The 20,209-nt window shown below is 36.3% G+C and overlaps 2 protein-coding genes across 2 annotated transcripts in view; both read right to left on the reverse strand.

Annotated features, from left to right (window-relative positions):
• Positions 1-13,079, reverse strand: part of LOC126829791 (uncharacterized) — a 34,106-nt gene extending 21,027 nt beyond the window's left edge. Inside the window, exons 1-22 of the mRNA XM_050559919.2 lie at positions 12,839-13,079; positions 12,385-12,579; positions 12,017-12,228; positions 11,359-11,608; positions 10,665-10,820; positions 10,088-10,246; positions 9,414-9,581; positions 8,850-8,936; positions 8,151-8,267; positions 7,504-7,642; positions 6,914-7,044; positions 6,388-6,597; positions 5,709-5,945; positions 5,280-5,413; positions 4,674-4,867; positions 4,133-4,263; positions 3,686-3,799; positions 3,107-3,247; positions 2,574-2,745; positions 1,953-2,186; positions 1,404-1,684; positions 968-1,102 (exon numbers count right to left, since the gene is read on the reverse strand). Of these exons, the coding sequence (XP_050415876.2) occupies positions 968-1,102; positions 1,404-1,684; positions 1,953-2,186; positions 2,574-2,745; positions 3,107-3,247; positions 3,686-3,799; positions 4,133-4,263; positions 4,674-4,867; positions 5,280-5,413; positions 5,709-5,945; positions 6,388-6,597; positions 6,914-7,044; positions 7,504-7,642; positions 8,151-8,267; positions 8,850-8,936; positions 9,414-9,581; positions 10,088-10,246; positions 10,665-10,820; positions 11,359-11,608; positions 12,017-12,228; positions 12,385-12,550 (3,568 nt within the window). The 5' untranslated portion in view covers positions 12,551-12,579; positions 12,839-13,079. The remainder of the gene's footprint in view (positions 1-967; positions 1,103-1,403; positions 1,685-1,952; positions 2,187-2,573; positions 2,746-3,106; positions 3,248-3,685; positions 3,800-4,132; positions 4,264-4,673; positions 4,868-5,279; positions 5,414-5,708; positions 5,946-6,387; positions 6,598-6,913; positions 7,045-7,503; positions 7,643-8,150; positions 8,268-8,849; positions 8,937-9,413; positions 9,582-10,087; positions 10,247-10,664; positions 10,821-11,358; positions 11,609-12,016; positions 12,229-12,384; positions 12,580-12,838) is intronic.
• Positions 13,080-13,336: 257 nt separating this feature from the next.
• Positions 13,337-20,195, reverse strand: LOC130014028 (sushi, von Willebrand factor type A, EGF and pentraxin domain-containing protein 1-like). Its single transcript, XM_056102820.1, has 10 exons — positions 20,167-20,195; positions 19,007-19,158; positions 18,539-18,667; positions 17,950-18,141; positions 17,384-17,566; positions 16,868-17,068; positions 16,132-16,329; positions 14,738-14,929; positions 14,072-14,311; positions 13,337-13,356 (listed from the first exon to the last, which is right to left on the reverse strand). Exons 1-10 carry the CDS (start codon positions 20,193-20,195, stop codon positions 13,337-13,339), a joined length of 1,536 nt encoding a protein of 511 aa, XP_055958795.1.
• Positions 20,196-20,209: the final 14 nt, after the last annotated feature.

Consider the following 20,209-nt stretch of genomic DNA (forward strand, 5'->3'; position numbering starts at 1 on the left):
TCGTTAAACTGGCCATGCCAACCTATTAGCACAAGAACAACTTGCCATAAAGAAACGAATAGTCGGTATATTCTGAATATTGCTACAGGCTATATCTGATGTGTCATAAAAGATCAGTATTTATTTGAACGACGCCTGTGTATTTAAGCATTAAATATTTAACATATAAAGTAGGATCAATTACATTTGTAAATATGTTTAACTATATCAATACAACTATACAGCTAATGTTGTTATTCTGTCTCAACCGCATATTGGAGATTTTAGTTTTTATCTCTATATAGTATAAACTCTTTCTTCTTTCATCCTTTGTTTAATTAACGTTTTAGATCGCCTTCTAATTGCGACCATGGCATAGACATTTACAGGTATATTGTATTCAAATTCAAAATTAAAATAATAAAACCCCGTGTGGCTGACAGACTAATAGATTCGTTTCAAGTGACCCTGTAAAATCGCAATCAATCACAATTCCTGTGAGATGGATTCTAATTGGGAATTTTGCCTGTTCGGGGAATTGGAAGTTTTGAATAAAAACAGAAATGCAATATTATAGTATCAATAAAACGTCTAAGCTAGTACTGCTCAGCCGCACTCAAGAGACGCAATTGAGCTGATTGCAAGCTTATGTAAATATAGTAAAGATCTGTTCATGGCTAATAGAGAGAGAAATGGGGCTTCACGTTCACTCGACACAAAACTAGGTCATTTCGGGACTAACATATGGTTTCATGTTTTTATTTCAATATTCGCTTGCGCTTAGGGGTCTTTTGAAGTGGGAGGAAACTGGAGGACCCGGATAAAACCCACGAGGTTGTATATGCTACCCTATACCTTGTCACGTTCATGGCTGATGAAATGAAATGGAATAGGGCTAAACTAACGTCCCGCCCCGACTGGGATAATGAAGACGGTTTCATGGCTGATGAGGGCACCACATTGAGTATTATTGTTTAAGAGATATTACCCCCTGGTAAACGATTAGTTCTGATATTTTCTGTGTTGTTGTAAATTGGCTTTGGCCATGATGGTAGATCATTTCTCTGTGATACAATCATCAGATCAGTAGGACATATGATCGCATTCGGTGTGGAGGTACTGGCTGAAAAATATAATTTTAAAAAAATATTCAGTTATAATTAACGTTTATAGACCAACCAAAATATACCCTGTTCATTTTCAATCGAAACATTGAGATATAATTACTGGTAAGTTGCAGAAAATGTTTTATAACTAATTTCTAGGCATGATAATGAACAACTATTTCGGGTGTTAATTAACACTATAAATATTGGGCCAAAATTATTAACAACTTGCTTTCGGACTCAAGGTCTATGTCTGAAAACGAATAGTATGCTGTTAATTTTGTAATTACGTAATTAATTTTAATACGTCACACGTACCTGCAGTTAAAGGTGTACAAGTGTCGTTCACATAGCAACCGCCAACGTTTAATTCACTGTTATAGTCAACTAGGGCATTGACGCCATCCAAGATACCGGAAGTAAACTCCTGTATAGCGTTGCTAGGTACGTAGGTCAAGGTTGAATCTAAAGATATGCGTTCAGCGGTAGAGAAAGTTGATGCCGTGACAAACATACGACTGATTCTTCCTGTCATAGAGCTCGATTGATCAATTGATTTTGTTGCCGAGTTCCAAGTTCCTCCCAACACCAACCACATACTGAAATAATAAATACATTTTTAAACCAACTGCAGTCATTCTAAATAGTGCACGAGTCTTGAAAATTAATTATACTGGACTGATAAACCAGGCTGAAACATTGTAGCCATAGGCACGTTGTGGATTGTGGCGCCATTTTGCAGTGTAGGATAAAACTATTTGCTGAATTAAATGTCATTAGATCTAGAAAGACTAAGGTTCGTACGATGAAAATGTTGCAAGATCTGACGTAACTGATTTGAAATTCAATAAATCATACTTTACTTACTAAGGCGGTAATTGTGTGTTGTATCCATAATTAGCCGAATTCACACTCATGGAATCTATATATAGCATTAATAATGGTACGCTACCATCCCACGTTAACATCACGTGATGCCATTTACCATCAACCAACTTTCCTTCATTATACGTCATAGTTTGTTGATTTCCAAACGAGGCTACCAAATTATCATTGTTTAATCGTAATAGTTCTTTTGATTGGTCAATATTATCTGCAAAACTGATAAAAAAAAATGTTGCTAAAAAAATCGAAACAAAAACTAATATTGTAAATTGAAGCATCGAATTAATAGTCAATGCATTTCATAAACAGTTTATTACGCTAATGTATGTCATAATCAGCTAACGTTTCCAAGGTGTCTCAATGTTAGCACATTAATGAAAACGGTTTATAAATACTCTATTTAAGGACATTTTAGTAGCTTAAAACAATATAAGCGTTTGAACAATATATAAAGCTATATATAAACATACAATTAAATAAAAATTCTTATTGAGTTGCCAGCATTGATATCATTGGGACTGCCATGTTTCCTATTGGGGAAAATAACAATAAATGAAAAGAATCCTTGAAATTTGTTTGGTTTGTATAATTTGTATCACTTACTTTGTTCCATACAAAGTTGCTATAGTACCAGGAGAAGACAACTCGGTATAACGGACCCAGAAAGATAAACTCAAACGATTGGTTGATGAAAGTTTCTGCGGTTGAATAAAATAATCCGATGATAAATAACCTCCATTCGGTGATACAAGCAGATCGAAATCATACGTCACATCTACAAGAAATATAATATAACCAATATAAAAGCATACGTGACGTCTAAAATAAATATTTTAAATTGAATGATTTTGTAATAAATTATCCAGACATGACAAATGTATGATGTACATGTAGTATTAATGTCCACAGGAACGTTTCTAAGTGACAAATTACATATCCGAGTATAAACGTGACAATTAAACACCACGGGTAATTTTCAGTCTTGATGCGTGGAGGATGTAGCCTCTTATTCAGATGGAGCATGCGTTGTCGATAGTATCATTTGATTTCGAGTATCACAGTTCAAAGATGTCTAATATGCCATTTAATTGCAGAATAAACGATGTAAATAAATAAGAGACCGTGTAATTTCTAACCTTTTTGACAATCTTGACCAAATTTTCCAGTTTCACATTTACACGTAAATGAATTAACCCCATCAACACACACTGATCCAGCACTACATGATGTATTACGACAATCATTGATATTAGTTGAACACGCAGAATCAGTAAAACCTAAAATATATAACACATTGATATTACTCGAAAATATAGACCTGATCAGACAGAATATAACACACGAGATACACAGAAAACAAGTTCATAAATAATGTCGATATCATTGAAGTCTGAAATACATTAACCACTGCTATTACTAGAACACACCCATCGGTGTATTCTGAAATAATATTGTGAATGTTAATTGATATTACTAAAGAACTAATCTGTAAAATAAAAAAAATACACAGAACTCAAAATCAGAATTACATGTACATCCTTTGTTGGAATTAAATCACCGTGCCCATTGTTGTAAACGGTCACAATTCGGCGTGTCCACTTAATAGCAGGGAATATCCTTTTTAAGACACACTTATGGCACTCTGATATCAGGTCGGATTCTAAAAGAGATCTTAAAATTAGTATGATTTGTATAATTTAAAAGTATCATTTTACCTGTTGGACACTGACATACAGGTTGACCTATGACCTCTAGACACGTTCCACCATTTAAACAAGTAGAGACTGTACAGGCATTAGTTTTATATTCACAATATGTTCCACTATAACCTAGAAAATAAACACAATACTATTCATAGCTAGTGCATGATGGATACCAGCCTAAAACACATATATAGAGGTACCATACAGTATATTCATTACAAATAGATACACAATCTAACAGAAAATATGCCACTAAAACCATAGGTTCCGGGCACTAAACATGGGCAGCTAAATCGTTACGAGCTAACCAACTAATAAATATTTACAAAGAACACATCGTAATTCAATAATGTTATGTCATAAGCTTTCGTAACAAAGCGGAATAATTCGTTGAAAATATTGCAGGCTCTCCCCCATGTAGAATTAAAATAGTAAATAAACTATGGATAATGTACTCACCACCACCACACTGACAAGAGAATCTGGTACCGTCATGAGAACAGCGACTACCAATACCAATGCAAGGATTGGCTACAGCACAAGCATCATATAATACCTGACACCTGTTACCTTTATATCCAGACTTACAACTTGAAACACAAGAAACACATTTGATATTAAATTTATTTGAAGGGCAAAACAAATAACAAATCCTTACCGTGTCCAATTTATACCGATAAGTAAGACTTCTTCCTTTTAAAGTACATGGCGATGGTTAAACCATTAATTTTAAGATGTGTCAAAAATCAAGGGGTATAATTCAAACCAACCCCCACACTGGTGTTTGATGTAACGTTACACGGATATAACATTACAATTGGTGAAGTCACTAGAGTATCTTTATAAACAGACTAAGTTCACTGTATGTTGAATTAAAGAATTTTATTTTAATGAAAGAATCTAGCCTGTATGAAATTCTTGAGGGGGTTTCTTCAGATCAATATTTGAATTATTTTTATCTAGTTTCGAAATCAAACAGAAAATATACGAGTTAACATACTTGCAGACGTAGCCGACGTCAGTATTGATGCATTGGCCATCATTATAGCATGGGGAAGACGAACAATAATCAGTGGTTTGTTGACATTGGTTACCGGAATATCCACTGCTACACTGACACGTGTAACCCCCAGCTCGGTTACTGCATGTACCACCATGCTGACATGGATAACTCGCACAATAGTTCACATAATCCTGCAATAAACATTGGATGGATGGATGAATAATATGGATGAATGACATACAATGGATGGATGAATGGATGGATGGCATACAATGAATGGATGACAGATACAATGGATGGATGAATGAAAGATCAACAGGTAATTTCTTGAATAACATATAGTGCAATCTTATTCAATGATTCTCTTGAGCGTTGGCGACTTTAGCAGTCGACAGTGGAAACGTACAAACTGGAGGATGATGCCATGCAACGTTACCAACTGACAGACCTAATGATGTATAGCGCACGCGGTAAACCACTCGAGCGGAGAGATGGAATAAGATGGATGAGGAACAAGATCAATAAACTTATATTAATTTCATTTGTTGGAAATCAAGAAGAAGTACATAATGTATAATAATTTATATCAGCACATTGACTTACCTGGCAGTTTTTCCCGGTATAACCAGAATAACAATCACAGGTATAATCACCAATCAGATCACGACAAGATCTCGTGTTGGACGAATTACATGGATACGGTGAACAATTGTCCTTTAAATCATCACAGAATCGTCCTGAAAACAAGCATTAACTAACAGAGATTAATGGAAGAAAATAATATAGCAATTAGAAAAATATCTTACTATGAACAGATTAATAAAATGAAATAATTGCTGATAAATAGACTGTGATTGGTTGGTTGAAAAATCACATCTCTGCCATTCAGGTACTGCATCGATTTCCGAAATGCAACGACTTTGTTTTAAAACATGTCCAACATTTTATCCCCATCTTCGTTAACGCAAGGTTGACGCATATAGTAATTGCGTCAATGCGACTGGTATAGAAGGATAAATTAATATATCTTACCACCTGTATCGGGTTTCGAGGAGTCACACTGACATGTAAAATTGTTGACCTGGTCTATACAGATGGCGTTATTTTTACACGGTTGACCAGAACAGTCATCTTTATTATGTTGACATTGATAACCTTCATATCCAACTGGACAATCACATATATAGCCCGATCCCCCAGACCTACATATACCGTTGTTTTTACAGGTTGAACTCGTACAATAATTAGTAGGTTGACACTGGTTATTGACTGAAAATATTTTAAAAGAATACAGTTTTACAATACTTTACGATCTACGTTCGATAAAATTAGATTGGATATAGGATTGGAATAATTCATCGGCTTGAAGGGCTTATCAGTTTAAGGGTCACCCGCTCGCTGAAGAACCTTAAGTGAAAATATATTTCATTGGTGAATGTTAAATTAATCGATTCTAAATTATCTGCATGTATTTAAATAAAAGTTGAATTGATATACTGTATATATATTTGAAGTTAGCCTACTACGACCAAAGGAATCCCGTAAACCAGGGTCGATCGTTGGGTAGTCAAGTCCTATATTCATAACACATAATTATTTCTGGGGCCTTCACAATAACTATATTCAAATCCAAGATGTAAATTCATTAAATTATATTATATGAGACTTCACTGTATTAGTATTTTATGAAATATTGGAAGAAAATACTTACTATTTGTGTAATCAGTAGGACATAAACAGGAAGTGACGCCATCTTGATAATTATGCACACATGTACCAGAATTACATACAAACGTAGAACATTTATCACTGGTAATCTCACAGTTTGATCCACTATATCCAGAAGCACATTGACACGTATATCCAGCCACTTGATCTATACATGTTCCGCTATTTCTACATGGCGACGACAAACATTCATCTAATTTAAAAAAAACCAAAGTGTTTTAGAACATCTAAATATTGGTGTAAAATCAGAAATAAGGGTTTGAATATACATTTTCTGCCAGGTCTGGTGAATATTCATGATTTTAAGGCGCAAGGATAAGACAGCCAAGGGATTGGTTACTTTGAAATGTAGGGCCGACAGTTGCATGTTTACTAGTCTGCTACTTTCAGTTTGTGTATCTGAAGATATCCATGGTGAACTTCCATACATGCTTTTGGGCAAGAATTTGCCACATGTTCCATCTTGGAAAAGATTAGCAATTAATGGTGTATTGTGGCCTTATACTTACTAATATTTTGGTCACATTTATCTCCCGTATAACCCGAATCGCAGATACACTTTCTTCTGATATTACCACTAACTACACACCGACCACGTGTACACGGCTCTTCCTGACAAACATCACGTATATTCTGACAACTAAAACATAATGTACACATTTAATAATTAGGGGAAAAAATGCCATGTTACGTTATTAGTATAATAGTCGTTTAGGAGTTATCTTACCGGAATTTATCAAATTAAGATTTGCGCTCTCGCATTGTTTACGAAAGCATAACAACGAGTTGGCCTCAAAATGGCCAACGAATTGTGTTGACTAGACACTTAAATAAATGGAGATTCCGGACATCCGTAGTTCTGCATCTCCTAAAGACTAATTTGTAGGCCGGAAGTATCTAACGTAACGCAAATATAATATGTTAAGGGTGTAGCCCGTCCATTGGCCCAGAAATGAAATCTTTGTTCTGATTTTAGTGATTAACCACTAAACAGCCCACATTAGCTTTACTTCTTGCTGAAAAGGGGCTCCTTTTAATTAATAAAAGCCCAGTTTAGGAAAATAAAGGCCCAGCTTATTAAAATGAAATGAAACCTTACCTGCTTCCACTAAAACCAGAGAAAGATGGACAGAGACAAGAGTAGGCACCAATTTTATCATGACATGAACCGTTATTCATACATTGATTAAACTGACAATCATTCGAATCCTGCTCACACTGGACTCCTGAAAACCGTCCTGGAAACAAATTAAACATAGAATTCTTATAGTCTTAAGATGAAACATGCGCGCTGATCATTCTTAATCTCAAGCATCAATCAATCGATGCGCAATTGTTCAAGTATCAACCATATCCCTTTTTTTAAAACAAAAACAGAAAGGGGCATAAATTATCTCACAAAACCGTTTCATTCGGAGAAGGGAAAACCCAGGATAGAAAATCTAGACCCTGTTAACATCCCGACGCTACTTTTACGTAAAATGTAAACATTACGTTAAAATGGTTGGTTGGTTTCAATAATTTGAGCTTGCTCGACAGGCACTTGGACCTCCTTGTTAATAGTAGATTACCTAACCTCGTGTATTTCCCCCAGTTTAATCTCACTGCTAAAGATCCCAATACCGAAGCGATTTTTGACATAAAATTGTGTTGAGTGGAAGTTAAACCCAGTGTATCTCTCCTGGTTAGTGAACCAGTGCCATACAAAATGAGTCACGCTGTCCCCTTTTTATTTAAAATACTAACCTGAGCTGCAATAACACGTATAACCACCATTGTTATTATTAGCACAAATTCCATTATTATAACATGGATTGGAATCACATGCTAATATTCTATCTGCACACTCTTTACCAGTAAAACCTACAATATAATATATAGTAATAAAAATCCTTTATACAATACAAAAGAACTTGTCAAAATTGGTACAGCTTCATGAATACCTTGATCGAAGCAATACAAAAGCACACAATTTGGAAAGGATTGCCGAGAAACCTAGTGACTTTCAATGTGTGGTATGTTTACAGCGTTAGACATCTACAGTGGAAGAAAATAAGCCGATGGCAACAAGTACCACCGTGCTATGGACCTGAAACTGAGTATGACGTCATCACATTCGTCTTGAACGTTAAAGTCAAAGTCAATCAATCGATGCGCAGTCGTCCGAGGTACAGACATGCCAATTTTCATGTGGATAGTATATGAATAGGCCAACCTAGAACACGATATAGCCGTTTAGGAGTTCCTGGTCCAAACAAATAAATTGCCAAACAAACTAGGAGGGGACCCGGGGGGGGGGGATATACATTGTCCGAGAATTTTACAGCACCCCAAAGAATTCTTGACGCCCTCCCACCTCCCCCCCCCCCCCTCGTTGCTCTGAGCTAGTTACGGCCCTGCAAACGAGTTTTTGTTAACAGAATAATATAGATATGATAAACTTACCAGCAGCACATCTACAATAATATTGATGTTGTTCTATATAACATGTACCACCATTACGACATCTACCACTGTAGCATTCTATAGTTGCTAAAAATAGAAATAACAAAAATTCGAATTCCAACATAATAGCATAGATCGTTTATTATCGAAAAAATGGTACTGGACATCCGAGATTGAATTTCGGTTATCCATTTCATAGTTACATTTTTAAATCTCGCGGATGTTCAAATCCATTTAAATATCGGCCATCCGATGTTCTAGAGAGTTGATTTGTAGCCTGTCATGTGAATAAATTTGCAAAATAATGGTTTATGTAACAGTTGACGCCAAAATAAAGATCTGTAATCGGTAGATTTGGTTCATACATAATGTATCTGTAATCATTTATTCATTAGCCCGTTAACACAATATTGTCTTGCTAATTATAAATAAATACAAGACTTGATGTCTGACAGTTTGTGAAGAAAAATACAGTCGAAATTCGTTATCTCGACATCGTTTAATTCGACGTCATGATGTATCTCGAGGATATATAAAAAAAAACAGCGCTATATCAATACTTACATGTGCTTTGACACTGTGATTGTGACGTAGAACCCGTAGACGTGGTGGTCTGATCTAGAGCACACTCCAGACAGGTTACAGATCGGGAGTTAGGTTGATAAAATCCTTTAGGACAAGACGTACAGGATTCAAAACCTGTTATGGAATAGGTTCCAGGCCGGCAGATACCTGAATAAAATAACATATAAACGTACTTAAAACTTCAATATATATACATAACAAATAAATGAAGTAGGGATTTAATGTCTTACGTTTATATCAACCGGGATAGTGAACACGTGCAGGTGCTATGCAGTTTGGTAAGGGAGAATTTTGCCAGGACGGCGGTGTTTTCTCCGACATGAAACTGCACGGAGATCTTTTACGTGCGTACCAACGTGTATACCGGACGTCGGTTTCCCCCGATGTCATGAAGTTAGTCTTCATACAACAATTTTACTTATTTAAGTAATTTTAGTAATTGATAGGAAATGTATGATGTATTCCCGTCTTCATTAGCCCAGTCGGTGCAGAAGTTCAACCCCATTTTATTTCATTTTTCGAAACCATGCTATTTGATCTTATGATGTTACATTAACTCATCTGCCCAGTATGCGCTAGACCACCATGATCTGAAGTATTGTCATATAGGGATGTACATATCGTAATGGTATATAAGTCACCTGTTTACTTACCTCGACACTGATTAACGGAGTATGCACCAACACCAGGTGTTTGTGTACCTGAAGGACATGGTTCACAGGTACGATGGTCTGTTCTACTATAGGTATTAATAGGGCAGGTAGAACATGGGGATTTACCTGTACTGGAGATCATACCTACTGGACAATCATCTGTAAATAATAATAACTCAACTAAGAATTGTGATGCAGTAATGGAGGGTTTCACTGCTGAACTTTTCCGATGTCACTGCAACATTGAAACTGTAGCAATACAAATTGTATGGCAGTGATGGAGGGTTTCGCTCGTGAATTTTAACCTTTAAATGGCGTAACTACCGGTAACACCGAAACATTTCAACTGTGTCAAAAGATTATCTCTACAGAGACAAAAAATACCATGTACATACAATTCTCTCCTCGGTATAATAACTCAATGAAATGGAGCTATATTGCCGGGCTATACTGCGTCAAGCACACGGTGGTCGTAACGAGAAAAAGTAAACAATATTACATACATGTATTGATATACAGGATAAGGGGACTATTTAGCTGATCCACCAATGACTATTTTTAAGAAGTCCCAACTTACCATAACAATCGTGTATTGATGCAGCACCTTGTGTGAGATTACGTGAATTAGGTGGACACTGTTGACAGGATTGAGAGGACCCGTCACGATAATATCCAGCTGTACATTTTAAACATAATCTACCATCTGAACTATAATAACCATGGGGACATTCAACTATAAATACATAAATACATAGTTCAAGACCAAACATAATCAACTATACATAAAATAAAACAAAAATTTCTCTTAAAATAAAACAAATATTTCTCCTAAAGATACATTATTGGAGATCAGATAACGAGATGGCAGTTCTCGCTATAATAGTTAAAAACTAGTTAATGTAAAGGAAATTTTCTGACAATTTCAGTCAAATTGATCCACTCTGAATTGAGAATTTGGACTGAAGTCCAATTTATGATAATTAAAAGTATACTAATTTTTTATTCATTCTAGATAAATAAAATGAGAATATTTCTAACACAACACAATTTATTCATTTTTAGTGTTTCCAAAACGCTATCGGGAATATCCCCCTTATGACAGACATTATCGCCATTGAGAAGACGACCACCGTCAAGACCAGTAGCATTATTTCTATTACATTTGTCTTGTATATCATTCATTGATTTTGGCGATCAGAATGGAGATAAAGCGTCTCTTTGAGTCCTGGCAAAAGTTTATATCGTCTATTTAAAACTCCTTTATAACTTACCACAGACTGTGGAAGCTTGATTCAGTAGGCTAACTTCTTCATTAAGAGAACAGCCAAATCCATTAGTAGGATTCGATTGATACGTAGCAGAATATGAGGCTGGACAACTGCCACTGCTGGACAACTGTTTAATGGAATCTACCACAGAACTCTGCGCGGTAAACGCATTCTTAATCCGGGTTGCGCATGTCGTATATACATTGGAAGAACGATCTCGTGGTTCTAATCGTAAGCTGATTGTAGCATAAACCTGAAAATTGATAAAAGGTATTTAAAATAAAATAATGTCTGTCAACAAAAATGCCTTCTTTACGATTCGGGCTAGCTAAAAAAAAAAGATGTGTAATCTTACAAGTTGTTAATCACAGGATTGAGGGAGAGAGAGAGAGAGAGAGAGAGAGAGAGAGAGAGAGAGAGAGAGAGAGATGGGGTTTAACGTCCACTCGACACAAACTAGGTAACTTCGGAACTAACATATGGTTCAATTGTATTTCAGTTGATGGAAATACAAAAAAATATTAAAGCGCACAGCTTAAGAAATATTGAAATATTTTGGGGGTTATTGTATAAATTTGTTTGAAGTAGTTGTATATAACGTCCGGTTTCACCTTAGTAATATCCAGACGATTTGCAAAAAATAGAAAAGGTTTAGACTTACCCCAGAAGAATAGTTCTCAATGACAATTGGGTCGTTTTGTTGAACTGTGATTGGTGGATTCAAGGACGTGCACTGGTTCGTCAAACTAGAGATCAGTGACGCCATTCTACTATCCAGTTGTGTTTTATAAGCACTATTACAACTGGAGAGGATAGTTCCTGTCCCCTGATAACTCAACCTGAACGATAACTCATATGATGCTGAATGGATTGCTACAAAAAAGGAAATTTGACTTTTAATATTAAAGCAAGAAGTAGTCAAATTTTGGATGGAACATAATCTTCTTCTTGTCGGGCTTAACGTACGTCTCCACCTAGGGAGACATCGCAGACAAGATACACGATATAAGTAACTTCAAACATACTGACCGACACAAACCGGAAGTACTCTGCTCCAATCGCCTCCTTGGCTACAGGTAACCTCGACTGATGATTGGTCAATATTTTCATAGAAGACGTAATTGGTATTACATCTCGCGGTGCATATGTAACCTCCGTTTGTTTGAAAGTTACACGAAACTTGACCATTCCTCATTTGTAGTGTCCATGGCTGACATTTTGGTGCTGAAATATTTAAAAATATTTGTATTATTTAGTATTTCTTAATCTGACATTAAACAAAACAGACAATCCTCCCATAAAAAAGCTGTTCTGTTGGGGTGCTTTCAAGGATTTAAAGAGCTCGGGGGGACCAAAGGGAAATAATGAGGCCTTAGCAGTGACCTAGGGACCAAAGGAAAATAATGAAGCTTTAGAAATGACCTGGGGTACTGAGAAACTACTTCGGCCGTAAATGGTGCAATACGAATATTATTAAACTTACCGGAAACTGATATTTGAACAACACACTGATCCGTGTTGCCGCTGTTGTCCGTAGCCGTTATGGTATTGGTGTACGTCTTACCAATACTGTAACGATCTATTCGTATTATATCCACTGACCCTTTGACCGTTACAAAACCAGAATCATCACTGGAAGCGATTACTAAAGAATTGACGTCATACTGTCTGGCGTCATTCTCGTTATTTAAAGTAAAAGTAAAGGACGTTTGACAACTAATAACAGGTGCCCGGTCATCTGAAAAAACGAAATGAAGAAAATGTTAGCAAAATAGGAGATTTTAAAAGACCGCAACTGTTTTGATGTCCACAGGTTGGTGAAAGATGCTACTTCGTAACGTACTTATAAAGTACTACCTGGGTTGGCAGTTTGAACACCGAATAACATGTATTTCAATCAGATTTGTCTGCAATTTGAACACCGAATAACATGTATTTCAATCAAATTTGTCTGCAGTTTGAACAACGAATTACATGTATTTCAATCAAATTGATCTACAGCTGGAACACGAATTAAATTTATTTCAAGCAAATTGGTTTGTAGCGTCAACACAGAATTACATTTATTTCAATAAAATTGGTCTGTAGCTTGAACATCGAATTACGCTTATTTCAATGAAATTGGTCTGCAGCTGGAACACCGAATAACACGTATTTCCATCTTGTTGGTCTGCAGCCTTACTCAATCAGGGGTGGGTGTGAGGGTGTTGTGTAGCATCTGACAACGTACGCTTACTCTCTATAGATAACACTTGAAAGAACCTCTACATTATTTAAAATGGCTCGATCATGTTTAGGTCATGCATGATTTAGATATAATTGAGTCAAAAACGAAACTAGAATTAGTACACAAACCGACCTCTGCTACATATTTCGAAGCGTACATTTGCTTTTACATGTATGTATCTGGTCCAATCGGTAATTGAAATAATAAATCTAATCTCTCGATTTTGACTTTAACGAACTTCACATGGCGAGTTCGGGACTGTTCCCACTGATATGCCTGTGGGACGGACAAGTAAGATGTTGCCTAGTTGATTGGATGGGACGAAATTCGAGGTACTGTGTTGACGAGACTTTAAACTCCATTTCTTTATTTTCGCTGAATCTCGCTAGCCGATCAGACGGGGTAAAAACTGAGGTTTTTTGTTGACGGGATTTTAAACCCCATTCCTTTATTTTAGCTTAGCTGAATCTTACCATAAAATAAACTTACCCTTGATTCTGATGTCAAAAGAGCAGGTTGCTTGGTTACCAGCGTGATCCGTAGCTCTATATGTCACATACTGGTCGGCCTTGACAACATGATCAACAGAGAATGTAGGTGGCGTTATCTCCAAACTAGCAATCATATTACTGTTGTCAGTAGCACGAGGTGTAGGAATTCCTGCCGTTGACATTTTACTGACAATGACGTCATTAACAGGACAATCGGTAAATGTTGGAACTAATTTATCTGAAATAATAAAAGCAAGATGAAGATCTGAAATTTGAGTTGGTAAAATGGAGAATCTGCCCAAGGCAGTGGACTAACATAATCTATTTGACAAATGGGCTGGCGATTCCGCTTCAACCAACTAGAAATTTGGGATTTCGCAAAATGGATATTTATTGATTACTCTTTAAGATCATTATTGAAAATATTTTTTTAAGACCACACAAAATTGATTATCTGTTTTTCGGAACACCTGATTTGGATCGCATTTCTTCGGGGAAAAGACTATATTAAAAGGTAAAGAACTTGATTGCGCTTTTCAAAATTTCTAGTTTCATTTTTTTTTTTTAATTTTTAAATTTTTAAATTAAACATCTTTCATTTAAATCACGACACCGGAGAACTGGTCATTAAATCGGTATGACCTAACACAAATTTGAAACTTACCGATACACCGGGGCATGGTTGAATTCCACTGTAGAGCATTTCTTGTCGAGTCCCAATAGCACATCAATGAATTTGTTTGGGAAGGACCGTAACCATAACGACTACATGTATAACTAACAAGACTGTATTCTTCATAGGATGAAGACACTTGCAGACCACCAGGTGGAGTACCTGGGTCGGAACATGTTGGTCCTTTTTTGTAAAAAAAAAACCACACACACAACTTTAGTTAAATAGTATGTTTTAAAATCCAGATTTGCATCAACTTAAAACTTAAAAGGACTATCCCGATTTTAACAGAGTCTCAAAAATAAAAGTCCAGGTACGTATGAAATTTAAACGCCAAAATATACAGAAATGGTGTATTTACCCCGTCTCAAAATTTTAGCACAAAATATTGAGTCGTTTGGACGTGATCACCAAAAGTGCTTATCTGGGCACGTAACCCTTTTAAGATTTTGGGTCAATTTTTTCGATGGGTGACCTGATAATCGATTCCCGTTCCTTTTGAGGTTTATACAGTGAATGACCCATGTGCTATACTTGATAACGAAAGATAAATTTCACCTACACATTATTCTTATAAAATAAAAGCGTGGTTTTATCCAGACACTGCATAATACAGCTTGGGACACCGGTCTCCATTTCCAGATGAAGACTGACGGGTTTAAGTTGTTTGAAAACGTATCACACATATTGAGTTAGTTGCTCGGCCCTAATGTAGAGGATTTTAAGGGATTTTAATACAAAATTAAGCAGTTTTATTCTCCAAAATATTATCGGGATTGGCCCTTTAAAATATACATCTTATAGCCCCAGTTGGCTATGGACCGATTCCATCGTCGTTTCAAATACTCAACTAATTTCCGGACACACCACTTCTGTCTTTGATTTTAGCCGAACACAGATATTGCGCGAGGTCATGTTATTATGTGAACCACATAAACCAAGACGATTGGGTTCGCGGTGGGTCAGTGAGTAAGACGTTGGCTCGCTAACCTGGAATTCCTGTGTGTTGACCGAGAAAGTTGATCTGGATTTTCCAGCAGGGTTCCCATTTGTCATTTCAGCAAGGCAGAGCGTCACGCACGAGAAAATGTATAGTTATTCGGATGGCACGGAATGCCGAGGTCTCGTGTACATATTGGTATAAGTAATAGAACCACTGACAGTTATAATTCGAAATAAAACTAGATAGTAGCGTTGCTGTCCTTGCAAATTTGCCCTCATAGCAAACTGTATGGCATAAGCCCGTCTTCATAAGCCCAGTTTGTGCTAAGAAGATCGGCGGATTGAATTCGCAAAACACTAGTGGATTATTAAGCGGGAGGATAATGATTACAGTTTAAATCACTGTAATCTTACACAAAAGCATCTAAAAAATATTTTTTTACCTGGGCATCTCAGATTTCCGTAATCCCAATGTCCGTCGACTCCACATCTCACTGTCGTACCGGAATTAGCAGAACTACTTCCTGCTAGCTGAAACCACGGAGTACGACAGTTGAAGATGAACGAACAACCGTAAGTGGTACAAGTGTAGTAATATGGTAAAGTTCCAGAAAAGCGGGTTGGTACACCACAGTCTATCACTGAATATATAAAATATTTTTAAAATGTGAAAATATAAATATTCCTAAGGTGAAAACATAAATATTCCTAAGGTGAAATCAAACGCAAACAAGCGTGGAAGAACTAACAGCTCTTTATTCAGTATTCTCAATTCTTAGTTCTTACTTATTCATTTATTGTTGTAATTCGACATTTGTACACTAAAATTAACATTTGTATCTTAACATCAATATTCGTTATACAAATCAGACATTTGTCATATCAGATTTGTAATTTGTAAGGACTATGATTAAGAACAGAGAATTAAGAACATTGAAGAAAGAGCTGTTTAGCCTTCCATAATCTGGAGGTGAAAATAAAAGCCATCAAGAGGTGAACCTAAACATCTTCAGGGGTTGATAATAAAAATATTCAAGGGGTGAATAATCAGAACCCCATACTGTACAATGATGGGACTGAAGATTTTTCGAATATATTCATTGCATTTGATCGGCCATTTTACAAAGCATTCCATTATGAGCAAAGGTTTTGATTAAAGCAATTATACAATAACGTTACCTGGACATTCAAGACTTCCCGAAAGAACTTCGTAGTCTCGAGTGGCCTGGTTGTAAACACAGGCTCGCCGTTCAGTACGTATCTGATTATTGGGTAGAGTACAGGTCAAAGTAAAATAGTCGTTATAGTTTATAGATGATTGTGGTGAAATGGTCAGACCATTAGATGTAGGTGGTATCCCAGGTGGTGAACAGGTTACCGCTGAAAAATACGTTTAATATAAAAAAAAATTAACAATCTCAATATTTTGAGTACGTTTATTAATTATCAAACTATGCTTCATCTCACAACTATTATCTCAATTGTAATTAGGGCACAAAGTAGCTTAGTGCTGAGCCATTACAGATTTGTACGCAGTTTCCGCCTCTGACTTAGAAATTCGTGTTAAATTTTTGGTAGATGAGTTTTAACTATCTTCCGTCTCCTCCATAAAGAAATTCAAAATAATTCTTCAGGAAACAAGAATGGAAAAACTAGATTTTAAAAACTTCTGGTTTTAAAATTATAATTACATACCTGAACAAGTTGGTGGTTGTCCGTTCCAGCTTCCGGTACTACCACAAGTTAGAATTGCCGCCCCTTGTGTGACGTATCCAACATTACAAACGTATGTAACGGTATCACCGACATTAAATCTGGTTTTATTGGCGACAGAACGGCCATTAACAATATACTGTGGAAGTGAAGGACATTGTATGGCTGAAATATAATCATGAATATATAAAATGGTGTTTCACACCCTACCCTTCTGCAACAACAGGCCAGTGAGGACGGGTACACACAAGACCACTGTTTGTCGTCTTATCCGAACGACTAGACAATGTACATAACCGATACATGATAATTGCATTATTGGAGATGTTTCTAAGAATATGTATTAGTATAATTCAACATGATATGACATGTTAGTCAAATAGAAGTAGGTACAAAGCTATGTGTTTCTGGATCGAAAATATTTATTATAAACAATGATTGAACGTTAGCCTGAGAATTCTTTGTGAACTTGGGGCCTTGTCTTAACAGTGAGTTTTTATTGTATATAAATATCAAATTCCCAGACATTTTAAACTGGATGTACTTACCTAGACATGTATGACCATAATGATAAACATTCCAAGATTCCAGTCCCGTTTCTCCAGAAGGAATATTGACGCCATTTTGTCCATTGGTAGTAAACAGAACGTAGTTACTATAGCAACTACATGTATAAGAACCCTGGGTATTAGAGCAGATTTGGTCACATCCACCATTATTCACTGAACATTCATTGATATCTAAAATGACAATTATATATAATTCTATAGCTAGTAAAATGCGAAATACACAACAGATAGTCCTCTAATAAATATCTGAAATGAAGAGTGGATATAAATGAAATGGGGTTTAAAGTCCTACTTTTCTGCCCCGATTGGGCAAATGAATTCGAATTCCAGCTTTTGTACACTGGACATCGGTTTTCGTCCCATCCGAAAGGCTAGACACTGTCCTTGTCAGGCCCTCTGCCCTGCACCACTGACAAGGAGGAGGGAACCACGCCAGAAAAACTCGAGGAAATTTTTAGGTCAACAACGGGAGCGAACACGAGACGTCCTGGTTAGCGAGTCGGTGTCTTTTGCACTGAGCCACCACGGCTCCCTAAATGATTGGTATATTTTCATAATAAGAACTTACCATTACATGAAGTACGACTGAATGACGAGAGAGTATAACCAGGATTACAGGTACAAGTAAAACTACCAATAGTATCAGTACAAGTTGATGATACACAGTTAGCTGTTCCTGATCGACATTCATCTATATCTGTAAATATTATCAATATATATATATATATAAACACATCAAAGTTAAATAGTGTATACCAATCCATCGAATATTGTAAATACGAATAGGGCTGAGAACTACTTTCAATACAATGCTCATCCAGAAATGTCATCACATCGCCATGTCCCTTTGCCTCTGTTGTCTATGTCGTGATTCGACACTGGCTCAAGTATAGATATTATTTTTTTTATATAAATAGTACCAGAACACGCCGTTTTTGCGATGTCCAGTCAATAAAATAGCCACCGATGATGATAGTCACTGGGTGACTCCCGCAGCTACTAAAAAACGATGAAATAAATAAATTCATACACTTACTGATACAGGTTGGTGGGCTTTCTCCACAAAGAAACGCCGGCGTGCTGCCTGATATCTGGTAACCTTGGTTACATACTAACGTTAACCTGTCATCTTTATAATGTTGACCAGAAGGAGAGATAACCCCATTTTCTAAATTAGTATATCCACATCTTACACCTAATAAGGGAAAATATTATTTGTATATGTCACATTTATTTTGTCATCTAAACCAATAGGTTTTAAATCAGAACTGTAGAATGCCCCTGTCAATAATATTTTCTTGAATCAAATAATATACTTTAAAAAGAGCAAAGCACTTTATCTATCAATATCACGTCATATAAACCAGGATTGGTCTTTCATAGTAAGTGAAGGGGGACTGCACCACACACCAGCAATTACACAAGACAAATTTACGTAGAAGACACAATACGCAGAAATCACAAACAAACGTACATATCAGATCAAGTGAATGGATTCAGGGGCTTGCCGTTAGCGTCCACTGCACTGTACAGTCCCGGGTCTGTAGTGATATAGACCACTCAAAAATGAAACGTTGTATAATACGAGTACGATTCAAAGTGTGACACTATATCCTAATTGAATAATAACATCATCATATTAGGGCAGATCCTTACTGTGGAGTCATCTGGTAATAAACATTTATGAATCCGTCATCTTTTGACATCTATTCCAGAAAACTTATGAATAAAACAGGTAAGCCATCGTCATCGATTAAAGAAGATTTTGAAAATATTACTGACTTTACAGGAAATTATGTAAATGTTAAGTCATTTGTAAAATGCATAATAATAAACCAATGTGTTTCCAGTCTTTTCGAAAGAATGGTGGTTGTCGATAATGGTCTTGTGCGAGGAAAGCGATTTACGAGACCTAGGGCAGATCTTATGTAGGGTTGCAGCTCTTCAGGGGCGTTCTATGTGGTATTTAATTGATCAAGTATAAGAACTATTTTTCAAAACAATAATTTGAGATTAATATGGAGAGAGAGAGAGAGGGGGGGGGTAACGTCCACTCGATCCAAACTAGGTCATTTCGGGACTAACAATTTTATTTCAATAATTGGGTTGGGCGTAGGGGTCTTTAGCAGTGTGAGGAAACCGGAGTACCCGGAGACAACCCACGAGGTTGGATTGATATGTATAAAGCTAACTTACGTGAACAGGTAGGTACAGAGTTTGACCATTGTCCATTATTACA

The sequence above is a fragment of the Patella vulgata genome, chromosome 8 (assembly GCF_932274485.2).
Source record: "Patella vulgata chromosome 8, xgPatVulg1.2, whole genome shotgun sequence".
Taxonomy (NCBI): Eukaryota; Metazoa; Mollusca; class Gastropoda; family Patellidae; genus Patella; species Patella vulgata.